This window comes from Vidua macroura, chromosome 18 (assembly GCF_024509145.1).
Source record: "Vidua macroura isolate BioBank_ID:100142 chromosome 18, ASM2450914v1, whole genome shotgun sequence".
Classification (NCBI taxonomy): domain Eukaryota; kingdom Metazoa; phylum Chordata; class Aves; order Passeriformes; family Viduidae; genus Vidua; species Vidua macroura.
Genome location: NC_071588.1, coordinates 4929555 through 4943935, shown reverse-complemented (window position 1 = coordinate 4943935; position 14381 = coordinate 4929555). Strand labels below are relative to the sequence as shown.

The following is a 14381-nucleotide window of genomic DNA, read 5'->3' as shown; positions in this document are numbered from 1 at the left end:
CTGGAGGGAGCACAGGGAACATTGTGAGGAAGAACATCAGGGAGGCTTCGTGGGATGGGAGAAGGCAGGAGGGATGAGGGTTGTGTGCTCTGGGATCCCTGCTCAGCTGAGCCAAGTGACACCTCTGGGAGTTGCTGCTCTGCCTGTCCCTTCTGTGCCCTCAGCAGATCTGGGTTCTCTCTGCAATTCCCAGGAGAGGAAGCCTTGGAGCACCAGGAGCAGCTCCAGCCTGCTCTGCTCCTTGGGGAGATCCACTTGGATCCTGCCTGGGTGCTTGGGAAGTGGTTGTGTGCTCTAGCAGGAAACAGAGAAGTGGAAGGAAAAGCCTGAGAGGGACAGGAGGGAGATTTGGCACAGCAGCAAAGCACAAACCGGATGGATGCTCCTGCCTGCTGCCGTCAGGGATGCTGCTCTGCAATCTGCTGAGCCTTCTGCCAGCCAGGAACAGCTGGGCTGGCTCTGCTCCTTCAGCTGCTCAGGCTGAATCTGCCCACCCAGCCCATGCCTGTCCTATGCTGGTCAGGAGGGAACAGCACACAGAGAGCTCCTGGCCCACGGGGTGATGGCTGTGCTGGAGAGGATGCTTAAAAATGGGGCATTTTGAGCATCAGGGGATGAGGAGCAGCTGGGCCTGTCTGAGTGCTGCCAGGGGGGCTCATGGGGAGCAATTCCTGCCCTGCCAGGCTGGCTTTGTGCTTAAGGGGGTGAGGCATTGGTTTGCAGGCAGTTGGGTGGGATCTGAGCAGCACCCTCTGCCCTGGGGCTGCTCCTGGGAAGCTGCTGCCTTTGATGAATCAGTGCAGGCAGCTGGAAGCAATTCCTGAAATGGTTTATGGATGCTCTGGCAAAGCTGATGGCTTCTGTGGGGAGCTTTGGGCCTACAGCTGCTCCTGGGGATGGCTGGGGACAGTCTCTGCTGCTCTGGGCCAGGCAGCAGGGCTGGAACCCACAGCTGTCCCCCACCAGCAGGCTGTGGGAGATGTTCCCTGTGCTCCTTGGCAGCCTGGGCTCCACTGACATCACAATCCCAGGATGGTTTGGGTTGGAAAGGACCTCAAATATCCATTTGCAAGTCCCTGCCATGGACAAGGATTCACCCACTAGACCAGGTTACTCAGGGCCCCATCCAACCTGGCCAAATCCAGGCCTGGGAGGCTGTAACTGGTCAGGACAGAGTTTCCACGGGCTGGGTATTTTTGAGCACTAGCCACGCTCCCTGTATCCCTGGCAAACAGGCCCGTGCCCCCTCCCACCCTGCAGCTCCTGCTCTTTCCAGGCCACTTCTCCCCACCAGCAGCCAGATAAGCAGGACCCAACCCCTCGGTGTTTGCTTGACCCTGGACTCGTTAGAGCAGCAGGCAAAGCCCGTTCTGTTTTCAGCACAACTGTTTATTGATAATCTTTGCTTATCCACTGTATGAATGTTACCAACCTTCGGACAGAGCCAGCCTGCTTCCCCAGGGCCTGTGTCCAGGTAGCCAATGCGTGTAGAAATCATGCACTTCAGGTAGTCTGTAACAAGACGGGTGTAAAAAATATCTCAGATGTATTTGAAATCTCTGCCTTCTCTTGCAATCGACTCACTGAAAAGTCTGTACAGAAGTTGTTGGGGGACAGGGCTGGTCCCTCCCGGGCAGGGCACAGAGGCAAAGGGTCCTCAGCCAGAGCTGTGAGCATCCACCACACACTGTGCTTTGGGGGGGGGTGTTATAAACCAGCCCCCAGAACTCAAACAGACCCTGGTGCTCGGGGACTTCAGGAAAAGCGTGGTGGTCCCTGGGTGGGCAGGACCTCAGGGTGGGGCCTCATTGCTCAGGCTGCAGAGTTAACCCCCCTTGGGAACCTGTCTGTGGTGTCAGGTCCATGGAGCTGCCACTGTGTGTGCCTGCCCTGGCTCGAGGAAAGGAGAAGATGGAGCAGCAGAAGGAATGGTGACCTCCTTTCTTCCTACAGACAGACAAAACCCCCATTCTCTGTTTCCAAACAGCATCCCTGCCCCTGCAGGGCCTCCCAGGTGGGAGCTGGGAGAACTGAGGGTTGCAGATAGAGCAAGGAAGGGATTTGGGCAATTGCTAATGCCCTTGGTCAGACTGAAGAGCACGACTGTGTGTGCTGTTCCCTCAGTAAGGGTGGAGGTCAGCGCTCCTGCCTTGCTGGGCTGGCGATGGACTCTGCTCTCTGCCTGGGTGACAAAAAGGGGTTTCTGAGGGCAGGAGAGCTGGGGAGCCCCAGCTGGCACATGGAGGAGGAAGCAGGAGCCCCAGGAGGGTTCTTTGTGGGCAGAGCTGTGCCCTGCCCAGCCCATCAGACCCAGCCTGGGGGGAGCACAGTGCCCATGGCAGCCCCCAGTGTCCATCTGTCCATCCACCCGGGACCGCAGCCGGGCAGGGCAGGCTGGTTGGCTGTTATGGTGTGTGTGTGTTGTTCCTTTGATGACCATGAGAAAAATTTTACATTACATTCAAAGGAGCACCCTTGGGTTTGTTACTCTACTTCTGAACACCGCAAAACACAGTAGCAACAGAACACGAAGGAGCAGCGGGGCAGCGAGCCCCAGCAGGGCCGAGGCGCCGGTGCTTGGAAAAGAATCCCTGAAGCCAACGATGGAGGAAGGAGATGGGCGCGGATACACATCACAGTTTCCATTTACAAGACCCCCGGGAGGGAGCACCGAGGCCGTGCGCTGGGAGAGGCCCCGGCCGAGCTGCCCTGAACCCACCAGGCCGGGCAGCGCCGTCATCGTCCCGGCGCAAAGATGAAGTCGAGGGCTTGGCGCTCGGCCGCGGCCACGTTGGGGTGCCACAGGTCCACCATGAACACCACGCGGGGACCTTCCTCCGGGGCACCTGGGGGACGGAAGCGCACAGTGAGGGCGGGGAGGCACCTCCCCAGTGCAAGCCCAGTAAAGAGCTGCTCACTGGGAACTCAGGGACGTGGGGCAGGGCACGCGGAGGATTCCTGAGGCAGGGCCTCCTCGCAGCTGCGTCCTGGATCCGTGCAGGGAGCGGCTGCTGCGCCACTGCGGCCTTCCCAGCCCTGCACGGAGCTGCGCTTCCCAACCCCACAGCAGGTTTGATGTGGAAGCAACAGCTTTTGTTCTCCCACTCTCTCCGCACGCTCCCCTGTGTAGAACAGCTCTGCCTGATGCTTTTATGCCACGGGCGACTAATGCCGGGTAATCCGGGAGAGCTGGAGCGGAACAGCCTCCGTCAGCGGAGGAGGGAGGAACAATCCAGCGGGCGTGAGGCCGCTCCACTGCTGGCCTGGCAGCACCGAGCTGCAACAGGGCCAGAGCAGGCCGAGGCCGTGGCACCGCAGCCGGAGCTGCCCTGCAGGGCTCGGCGATGAAGGAAGCCGAGCTGCTGTGGCAGGGAGGGGATCAGCAGGCCCTGTGCTGGGCTGGCGCTGCTGCGACAGCGCCGCGAGCAAGTCAGGATGGGAGCGAGCCGTGGGCTGGCCGGGGGGCTCCAGGGGTGTGCCAGGAAAAGGGTGCCAGGATCCCCCAGCACCCTGAGGCAGAGGGAGCGAGTTCATGGGGAGCCCTGCCATGCCAAGGACAGGGCTGCTCCCACCTGGGGCAGGCCAGGGCCGTGAGCCCCACAGGATGCAGGGGCTCCAGCCCTGCTGGGGCAGGAGAAGGGACTGGGTGGGGGTTCCCCCCTGGCTTGTCCCCAGTCCCCAACACCAGAGGGGACACCATGAGGCCCCACACCCTGAACTCACCTTCGTGGAACGCCGTGTGCAGGAAGGAGTCGTCGAAGAGCAGGCACCTGCCCTCAGCCCAGCACTGGGGCTCGCCCCCCACTACCAGTTCGCAGTTGCTGGGCGTCTTCAGACCTTCAGGCACAAAGAGAGAGGACAGGGAGGGTCAGGCCGTGCCGAGTTCCCTGTGGTGGGGCAGCAGGGAGCAAACAGTGAGCTCTGTGTGAGCCCTATGCTGCTGCTGAGGGGCTGCTCCCTTCAGGGAGTGACCTGAACCCCAAGCCTGGAGCAGCTCAGCCCCTGCCCCACTCCCTGTCTGCTCCCTCCTGCCTTTTCTCTGTCCCCAGCAAGCTCAGCACCGCAGGCACTACTTTCATATCTGGAACAGCTTCCCAGTCCCCAGAGCCCATGGCCCCGAGGTGTGCACAGGGAGCCAGGCTCCTGGGACATTTTCCAACTTCAGGACCAAAGGCAGATCCTGCCTGCTCCTTCCTCCAGCCCTGCAGCGATGACCCTGCCCCAGGCAAGGCTGGGGGAGCAGGAATTTTACTGGGGCTGGAAAATGGGCTCAGCTGTGGCTCTGCCACAGTCTCCTCAGGGACCTGCCCCATCCCTCAGTCCCCACCCAAGGTGCTGCCTCAGGGTGACCCATGGAGCTGCAAGGACAGAAATCTGGGGGAGTCACAAAATGCTCATAGGGAAGAAGCTCTGTGAGGGCCACATGAAGGACAATCTTAGAAATAAAATGGGTCTTTTCTTAAAATACCAGCACAAACCAAGGCAGCTTGACAGGGGTTGATCCCATCACCTCCTGCACCAGGACTGTCACCCCCTGCAGTGTTGGGGACACTGGAGCTGCTGCAGAGCCATCCTGCCCCGAAGATGTGGCCGTGGTGGAGAAAGGGGCCAGGGCTCACGTGGCTCCCGAACGGTAACGATGCAGCAAATGAGCAGGACGGATCCAAGAGCGATGCCAAACCCAGCGAGCGCAGCAGGGACTCCCAGCTGCCCGGCAAAGCTGGGACTACAAAGCTGCTGTTTCAAAGGCTGCAAAACCCAAAGCCATTTCCCTGCACAACAGCCTCAGCTGGAGATGCTGGAACAGGGAAACTGAGCTGCTAGGAGGATGCAGGGAGGGAGCAGCCTGCAGCCCTTCCATCCCACCCACACCCTCGGGATGCTGCCCTGACCCAAGGAAGCTGCCTGTGCCTGGAGTAAATCCTCGGGAGTGACTCGCCCCACTGATGGCTGTGCTGGCTTTGCAGATCCAGCTGCCTGAAAGGGCAGGTGGTGTCTTAAACACATCCATGCCCTGGGCACAGTGAGAGCTGCATGCTCTGCACCAAGGTGGGGGTGCCAGTGTGCCCCCGGCCCCAGCGCAGAGTCCCAGCGGAAGGACAAGCGAATGGCCTGTGTCATTCCTCTGCCCAAGGCATGTGTGCTCCAGGTGTGCCCACCTGAGCTCCATCGGTTCCTCCCAGGAACCTCTCCCAGCCCCTCATGAGGGGAGCACATCCCCCAGTGCCCCAGAGAAAGGGGTCAGGGACAGGCTTCCTCCTGGCACCAGCAAGGGAGGTCCCAACTGCACAGCAGCTCCTGGGATCAGCTCTGAAAACAATTCCCATTCCAAACAAATGGCCAGCACTGCCTGGGTGTGTTTACCCGAGCTGTTGGCTGAACAGGCGCGGTTGGTGTTTGCCAGCCGGGCCCGTGCGGTGCCTCCCCCGGCACGGTCGGTGCTGTGCCAGCCCAGCCATCTGTGCCGTGTGGGCTCTCCCCGTCCCTGCCCGCCGAGCAGGGAGCACTGTGCCACCAACCCAGCGCCTGACCCACCACAGGGGACACCCCGGGACCTCCCTGCCCTCACTTGCAGCTTTGCAAACCCCAAAGCAGCATTTCTGCTCCCATCCACCCATGTCCCATGCAGAGCACCCGAGATTACAGGAGAGGAGAGCTGCCAGTGGCACAACACAGTCCTGGAGCAGCGCCCCAGGCTGCCCCACATCCCGGGATGGGAGAGGGACCTGCCTGCAGAGAGGGGGATGTTCAGAGACCCCTATGCAAAATCAGCCCTGTATCACACACCAGCGAGAGTCCACGGCCCTGGGTCAGCAGGAGGAGGGGGTGAAACTTCCTGCTGCTGATCTGGAGACCCTGGGGATGTCAGGTACCCAGGGACTGTCACCACCAAAGCCCCCAAAAACTCCCTCAGGCCAAAGCAGAGCAGGTGTCTGAGCCCCAAGAGCACGGGGTGCCAGAGACTTTTCTTGGGCTTCTGCAGCCAGGCAGGGCCGCCGCCCTCCGCACCCTCCTGACACATGAACCGTGGCGCCGGACACTCACCGAGGTGGCAGCGGATGCGGATGTTGGTGGGCCCGTAGTGCTCGGCGATGACGGTGCCCGGGCTCAGCACAGAGATGCAGGCGTTCCCAAAGACATTGTTGCCAATGCAGGTACGGAGGCTCCCGAGCAAGCGGTACGTCCGTGGGCATCTCCGGCAGTTCCTGGGCACGCACATGCCCTGGTTCACCAGGTAGAAGGTGAACCACTCCCCGCTGGGCGTGCTGTTCATTTTCCATCCTTGCGGCAGGCTGCAGTTTGAGAACGCCTTGTACAGGGTCTCAAACTCGCACAGGATGGTCTGGAAGTTGCGCTCCAGCAACTCCACGTCGTGCTTTTGAGCGTCCCGGGAGAAGTAGGGCGTGGTGGGCAAGTCGGGCAGGAAGAAGACTTCTGGCTTCTGGATGGAGGGCCGGCTGTTGAGGTAGCGGCCCTGCTCGCGGATGCCCTTGTGGATCCTGCCCATGCCGGACCAGGAGTAGCGCTTGGCGTACTCCTGCAGGTTGTGGTAGAGTTTCTGGTTGAGGCCGTCGTGGTGCGAGCAGCGCACGCACTCGGGCGACTGGCAGTACACGAACCCGTTCTGCACCCCGTTGGCCTCGGCGCTCTGCATCAGCGCGTTCACCGTGGCGTAGGCGCGGGGCTGCTCCCGCCCCACGTGGTAGCAGTACCACACGAACAGGACCAGCAGGCAGGCGACGGCCACCAGGGCCGTGGCGTCGCAGTCGCGGAAAGACTGGATGCCCGTGGCAATGAAATCCCGGAGTCCGTCCAGGGACCAGCTCCAGTCCATCAGCCACTCCAAAGACATGGTGGTGGTGCTGGGAGCACACAGCGGGGCCCGGCAGTCACTGCTCGTGGGGCTCAGGGGCACCCACACCGTGCAGCCGGGCCGGGGCGCGGCGGGAAGGGGCTGCCATGGGTGAGCTCTGCCCTGCGCTCCCGGAGCTCTGCATTGGCAGCGGTGCCCGGCAGCACCCTTGGGTCAGCAGCCACGTGGCCGGAGAGTCCCCGCCGGTGCTCCTGGGCCCATCATCCTGAAAGGCAGTGCTGGAGGGAGGTTCTGAGGAGACAAACCCAGAGGTGTTAGGGAGAGGACTCCCCCTGGGGTCCCTGCTGGGGTCAGTGCACAGGAGCTGTGCGCTGGGACTGTGTGGGGCACTGGTTCTTCAGGGAGGGGATGGTGAATAAGGAGCCCAAATCAGCTCATGCTGAGTAAATCCCCTAGTGCTCTCAACAGCATCTTCCACAACTACCCAAATAAAAGGCAGCAGGGAGACCCAGACCTAGACCCCATCTCCCACTGCCTCAGTGACCATGACCCCTCCTGCTCGTCCTCCAGTTTCTCTCCTAAGCTGCTGCCTTATCACGTCTGAAATCTGGCTGCTAAGTGAATATACACTGAGAGTACACACTTCACTGCCCTATCTGGCAGCACATTAGCTTATCCCCGCCATCTGATGGCTCTGAAGTGACTCTCCCTCCAGAGACTGAGCTGTGGGAGAGCCCAGAGCTCAGACAGCACATGGCCACAGGGCCAGTACATGGCCATGGGAGCAGGTCGGGGCAGTGGCAACAAGGGCAGCTCAGGTTGTCTTGTTTGATTTCACCAGCTCACCGGTAAGAGCACTGACTCAAAGTAGCAGGATGGGTTTATGAGCCAGGGAAGCCATCCAAACCCTCCCCAGCCCTTCCTGCCAAGGTCCTGCAGCCTCTCAACGTGCAATTCCTTATCAATGGTGATGGAGACGGGCTGCAGATGGGATCTAACCCTACAGCAGGGACGTGCTGCAGGGCTGGAGACCTGGGATTCAGGCAGTGTTACACCCCAGGGAGGAACACCCACACACCCGACCTCCCTCCACCCTACTTCCTTGTAGCATGCTGCCTGCGTGCCCCATCCCGGGATCTGCAGTCCACGTGGCATGTCACAGCCTCCCGGGAATCTCAAGATAACTTTCCTCCATCTCCACGGCTGGCATCCCTCCAGACACTCCCGCTTCTCCCACCCAGGCCTCGGCTCCCAGGGTGCAACCACAGAGTCGGTGCCAGGGATGTCCCCCGAGGCCAGCACAACCCCCGTGCTACCTGCAGGGCTGGAGCATGTTAGGGAAGGAGCAGAGCCCTGGGTGATGTGTATTCAGGGTGGCTCCTGCCCTGCAAAGGGAACTGCTCAGGCACAGCAGCCACGCTCTGTCAGAGCTGAAGGGGGACAGAGCTGGGGGGTCCGACAGCCTCGGGGTCCCCAGGTCAGAGTCACACCCTGCAAGGGCGGCACAGCACAAACACGGCCCCAGTGCTGCCCCAGGCATGCAGGCAACACCTCAGATCAGGGGGAAACCATCAGAGCAGCAAGAAATCCAAGCCCCCCTGCCCACACACTGCCTGCCTGACCCCAGAGAGCCGAGAGCCTCGGGCTGCAGAGCCCTGGGGTTCTCTGGGCACAGTCTCCGTGGGACCAGCCCAGGAGCTGCCTCCTGTGCCAGCACAGCCACTCCATTGCAAACCTGACCAAAGCCACCTCCACAGGGCCCGTGCCAGTGCTGGGGCAGGGCCCCAAACATCAGCACTGCTCCCAACACACACGATGTGACTGGGGCTGCACGAGGCACCCAGTGGGTGCTGTCACCTCCCAGCCACGGCCCTGCACCCAGACGGGTCACATCCAGCACCTCTGGCCTGAGATCCCAGAAAAGGCTCCTCAGCTAACGATAATGGCAGAGCCATTCCAGGGAGCAGAGACCAATTCCACGTTGCACCGAAGTTGTGCAGGACGTGGAGGCGAGCACCGTGCCAGCAGCAGCCGTGTTACATAAGGAAGGCAGAGGCTTCGATGCAGCACAAAGTTGCATCTCGGTGACTCCGTGGTGGCCACGGCTTCTCCTGGAGGCAGTGGGTTCGCTCAGCCCAGCCAGGGTCCCCGGGCCGTGGGCCTGCAGTGACAGGGATGCGTGGTGGGGATGTCCTCGGCTCGGCACGGCTGGTGCCGCCTCTGGGAGCAGCATGAGGAGCAGGAGCCTTGGGATGAGGCGGGATGCCCGCTGCCACTCCGGAACGGGAGCAGTGGGTGCTCCCTTCACCCTCTCCTGAGCATGCCACCCCGCCGGTGCCACCGGAGTAAGTGTCACCCGCGCGCTGCTCTCACCCAGTGTGACGGTGTCACCCGGCGTGGCGGCGTCAGCGGGTGTCACCGCTGTGGCCGCATCACCCGGCGTGGCAATGGCACGACCGTGCCGGTGTCCCATCGCCCGGCGCGCCGGTGGCACCTGCCGCCGCGCTGTCACCCGGCGCGGCCGTGCCGCCCGCCCGACGCCGAGCCCCTGCCCCGGCCGGGGGTGGGTGGGGGGTTCGGGCTGCACCCCCGCCGCGGGCCCCGCTGCCGCCCCGCGCCCCCGCCGCCCCCCCGCGATGCGCTGCGGAGCGCTGCGGTACCGACCTGCCGCCCGCGCCGGGCCGTGCGGGGCCGCGCGGGGCCGCGCTCCCTCCGCGCCGCTCCGCCGCCGCCGCGGACCACAACTCCCAGCAGCCCGGGCAGGAGGGGCCGCGCCGCCCCCGCCGGGACCGCGCCGGGCGGCAGCTGCGGCCCCGGCCCCGCACAGCCCGCCCGCCCCCGCGCCCGCCCCGCGCCGCGCCCGCCCCCGCCCCGCGCTCCCGCCCCGCGCCGCCGGGAGGGGCCCGGAGGGGCGGGGGAGCCGCGGGGTTGCGGCACTCGGGAGGGGTCCCGGGGATGGAGGGGCGGGAGGAGGCGGCGATGGTCCCCGAGGGAGCGCCCATCCCGGCCTCGGGCACCCCGGGACGCGGGGACACGGCCCCGGGGACGCGGCGGCTGGGTGGCGGCGGCGCGGGAGGTGCGGGGGCACCGGGGGTGCAGCGGGACGCGCAGGGACAGTGGCTCCAAGGATTCAGGCACTGGGGGCTGCAGCAGTCTGGGGATGCTGGTCCCAGGGGTGGGAGCACGCAGGGATGCAGCTACCAAGGGAATGGGGACTGGCTCCAGGGACACAGGCTATTAGGGATGCAGCAGTCGGGATGTGCAGGGTTCTGGCTCCAGGGATGCAGGAACACACCGATTCAGGGAGCAGGGAGTCCTGGCTCCGGGGATTCCGGCCCCTTCTGCTGCAGCCCCTGGGCTGCAGGGGTTGCTTTTCTCCAAGAATGAACGCATCTGGCAGGCAGGGGACAGGAGCTCCCAGCGAAGCAATGCCCAAGATGCAGGCAGCCAGGGAATGCCTCAGCGAGGATGTGAGGGTGTGCTGCGGCACCAGGGATGGTGGGGGAGACTGTTCCCAGCTTGGAGCGTCCCTTCACAACTCTTAAGTGCTAGTGGAGAAACTGTCGTGAGTCCTCCTGCTTGCCTTTTTCCTCCTCAACCCATTTCCTGTCCCCATAAGCCAATGCCGTCCGTTCCGGGAGCCCCAGGGGATCCAGCGCTCCGATCCTCCCTCCTCCATCGCCCTGCTGCCGGGTGAGCGGCTGAGCTGAGCTGCCCGCGGGCAGATCCCTGGTCCAGGCAGAGCCCTGGTAGTGCTGCCCTGCCCTGCCCTGCCCTGTGGCGGTGCCACGTGGAGCCGTGTGGGACACGTGTCACCGCCACAGGGCATAAGGAAAGCCCTGCCTTGTTTTGCAGCACGCATCTGGCACTGCTCAGGGCTCTGGAAGTGGAAGCAGAGCTGTCCTGCACAGCCCCTCAGGTGCGCATATGCTTCCTCTGAGCAGCTTCATCCCTGGCAGTCCTAAAATGCACTTTGTTTTCCATCCTGGCACATTTTTTGCCTCCTGCTTGCTTCTGCCACTTCCCTGTGCTCCCACCAGCAAAATCCCCAGCCCGGTGTGCTGCTGCAGGGCCCTGGAAGCATTGTGTGCTGCAGGGTGAAAGGAACGGGAGTTTTTCCACCCTGCTCCTTCCCAGACCCCCCAGCCTCAGGCACAGCTCCTGCTCCTGGCAGACAGCGCATCCTTCTGTCGGCACTCGCTGGCTCCGCGGCTCTGGGCTCTCTCCTCCTTTCTCCCCTGCCTCTGCCTTCTGAGCTCTCTGCTGCCTCTGGACCAGCCCCCAATCTCCAGCTCCACCACTCATCTCTTCCCTGCAGATCAACCTGGCTTTCAACCTGGCAAGAGAGCTGGAGAGGGAGTTTGGATGAGGGCATGGAGTGACAGGCCAAGGAGGACTGGCTTGAAATTGAGGTTTAGATGGCACATTGAAAAGAAATTCTTCCCTGGGAGTGGTGAGGCCCTGGCACAGGCTGTCCAGAGAGCTGTGGCTGCTTCATCCCTGGAAGTGCCCAAGGCCAGGTTAGATGGGGCTTGGAGCAACCTGCAATAGTGGAAGGTGTCCCTGCCCATGGCAAGGGGTTGGAACAAGATGTGTTTTAAAGGTCCTTTCTAACCCAAACCAATGATTCTGTGATTCCTCAGCGCAGGGAAGGCCCCTCCAGGAGCACTGTCCCAGCTCCAGCCTAAACATTCCAGGAAATCCCAGCCCTGGCAGAACACAAGCAGAGTTTTGGCAACAGCTGAGGGGAGGACACTGGCAGTGCCTGCCCCAGGAGGACATCTCGGGAAAAGGGAGAAGGAACCACTGGAGCCAGTAGGCTGCCCGCAGACTGGGCTCCTGCCAGGGTGTCACTGGCAGAGCTGTGCCAAGTGCATCCCAGGGCTTTTCCCAGCCTTCTGGGCTGGGCAGGGATGCTGTGCCTGGCATGGGTTGGGCAGGGATGCTGTGCCTGATCCGGGCTGAACAGGGATGCTGTGCCTGGCATGGGTTGGGCAGGGATGCTGTGCCTGGCATGGGTTGGGTAGGGATGCTGTGCCTGATCCGGGCTGAACAGGGATGCTGTTGCCTCACCAGCCTCCAATGCAGCTTGCAAGGAATCAAGGGGTCCCTGCTGCTCCATGCCTGACCTCGGGGGTCCCTCAGCCGTGTGACTGCCATGGCACAGCCCTGCTCTGCCCCTCACCCGGCCCCAGGGAGGGGGAGGCCGTTGTGGCCGAGGCTGCTGGGCCCAGACAGAGCTCCATCCGCAGCACATCGCCTGAGGCCAGAGATTGGCTCCGGCTTTACGTCACCGAGGAGGAACGGCAGCATGAAGGGCTTTTTTTTTTTTTTTTTCCCCTTCATTTTAATTCTCTTGCAATCTCTGTCCAAAAATAACCCAATCTCCCTCCCCCAGGAATGCTCTACATCAGAGCCTTGGCTCCCTCGCCCCCTGTGCATTAGCCTGGCAGCTGCTGAGCAAAGCCATTATCGATGTCACAGCGTAACCTTGGTTGAAAGCACGCTTGGGGAGGGCAGCGCTGTTGCATTGTTTTGGGTGCAGAGGGACAGGGACAGATGGGAGGCCCCAGGTTTCTTCGGCCGGGCATTTCCCGTGGTGTGGGGCGGGGTGGGCTGAGCATTGCCCTCCCTCCCTCCCCGCTGCCAGGGACACTTGGAGCTGTTGGCATCAGGGAATGCTGTTCCAGCTGGGGTATCCCGGCGGCGCTGCTCCTTGGCGAGGTGACAGTCACCGTGCTGCCACCACGCTCTCAGGCAGGGCCGTGCTCAGGGTGTCCCGCAGGCACCCGGGGTCCCCCCGCAGGACCTTGCCCTGCCCACACCTGATGCTGGAGGAAAACCTCGTAGGGGCTCCTTTCTTCCCGCCTCGGAGCAGCTCAGCCCGGAGAGGCTCCCAGGGAGCAGGGGGGGGACTTTTCCCACCCAGTCCCGGGATCCTCCCAAGCTGTGCCTGCCTGCTCCGTGTGGGATGCAGCCGCCGTGGAGCCACCTGGGGGCAGGTGAGGCAGCTCCCTCTTGTCCCCACAATGGTCTCCCTGTAGTTTTGGGGAGCTGCCAGGTGACAGCCACAGGTTGTTGGGCAGCTGATGGGTGAGCAGGGCACAGGCAGGATGAGTCCCCACAGATCTCCTGCCCAATGGGTTTGGGCTACCAGGGCTCCCCAAAATTTTCTGCATGTCCTGCGTGACAGGGCCAAGGGTCTCCAGTGGGGTCCCAGTGCCTCACTGGGCTGGGCTGGCACAGGAAGGGGCAATGCTGAGTTCAGGGGGTACAGGGGGAGCCAGCACTGGCTCCTGTGGGGCGACCCACAGAGGGGAGATGTCCCCAGGGCCGTGTCAGGTCACCTCATGCCCCAGCAGGGCTCAGATGCCTCCATGCCACGGGAGCAGGGGGCACTGTGGGGCTGCACCAGGCAGGACCTGGCACTCAGAGCCAAGCCAGTGGCTTTGGGCCACCATCCCACAGCGGGGCATGCGGCATGCCCGGCCCTCACTCTGCCCTGCATGGCTGCAGCCTGCGGCCAGAGTGCCTGCAAACTGATTTCAGACATTTAAAAATACAGAACAATTGTTATCAAGGTTATACTGAACGCTAGAGCTTCCCACGGAACTACTTTATCATGTTCAAAAATATTTAATCCCAGCAATTTTCACATTGTTCTTATAAAAACAGACATGTATGAAGGGAAATGAAATGCTCCGTACATTTTTTTTGGCACATTTTTTTTCTTTTTTTTCTTCTCTTTTTTTTTTTTTTAACCATTACAAATTACAAACACACATTCGTTGTTTTGAAAGGAAAACCCCTAAATCCCAGCTGTACACCGCAGAGCTGCACCAACCACCCCGAGCTCACCCAGCCTCCTGCGCCTGCGATTGTTCTACAAGGACAAAAGAAGGACACCAGCAGCCAAGGACGTGGTGGTGGCTTCACTGCTTTCCCCAGGGGCTTGCTGGGTGACAACAGGGACAGTGGTGGCCCTTTGGGGTCCGTGTCCCCACCGCTGTGTGGCTCTGGCAGGGGTGATGCAGTGAAGGAGTGCAGGGGATGGCAAGGGTGGGGCTGAGGGGCCAATTTCTGCCTGTTCTGCTCCCCACAGAGCTCCTGTGCTGAAGCCTCCACACATCCCACCTGCCTCTCTTTCCCAACACCTCCACCTTCATCCCCTGCCCGGCTGGGGGACCCAGCCAGGTGTGGATCCGGGAGGTGAGGGGTGGGCAGCACAGCACAGCCCGCCGAGGCCCCTCGTGCAGCAGGAGCCAGGGAGCCCAGCCCATCCTGCTTACCCTGAGATGCTGCCGCGGGGCAAAGAGCCACCCTCGGCCATGCCGGGTGCTCCTGGCAGGGTGACGGGAAGTGCTGCTGGAGAGGAACAACGGGCAGAGGGCAGAGAGGCGCCGGCTGGGAGCTCTGCTGGCTCCAGGGTGGCTTCCAGGATGGCTTCCAGGGCTCCCAGCTGCGCTGGGCTGGCGGCTGGGTGGCACTGGTTGGTGCTTCTCCGCAGAGCATCACCCCGGAGTCCTGGCTCGCTGCCTCTCCACATCCAAAGCGAAGTGGGAAAAGA

The 14381-nt window shown here is 62.4% G+C and overlaps 1 protein-coding gene across 1 annotated transcript; it reads right to left on the bottom strand.

Moving 5' to 3' along the window:
- Window positions 1–1359: 1359 nt before the first annotated feature.
- Window positions 1360–9559, bottom strand: ASPHD2 (aspartate beta-hydroxylase domain containing 2). Its single transcript, XM_053993585.1, has 4 exons — window positions 9479–9559; window positions 6046–7105; window positions 3724–3837; window positions 1360–2846 (listed from the first exon to the last, which is right to left on the bottom strand). The coding sequence occupies exons 2-4, from the start codon at window positions 6851–6853 to the stop codon at window positions 2737–2739; spliced, it is 1032 nt and encodes a 343-aa protein (XP_053849560.1). The 5' UTR covers window positions 6854–7105; window positions 9479–9559; the 3' UTR covers window positions 1360–2736.
- Between the last annotated feature and the right edge of the window lie 4822 nt (window positions 9560–14381).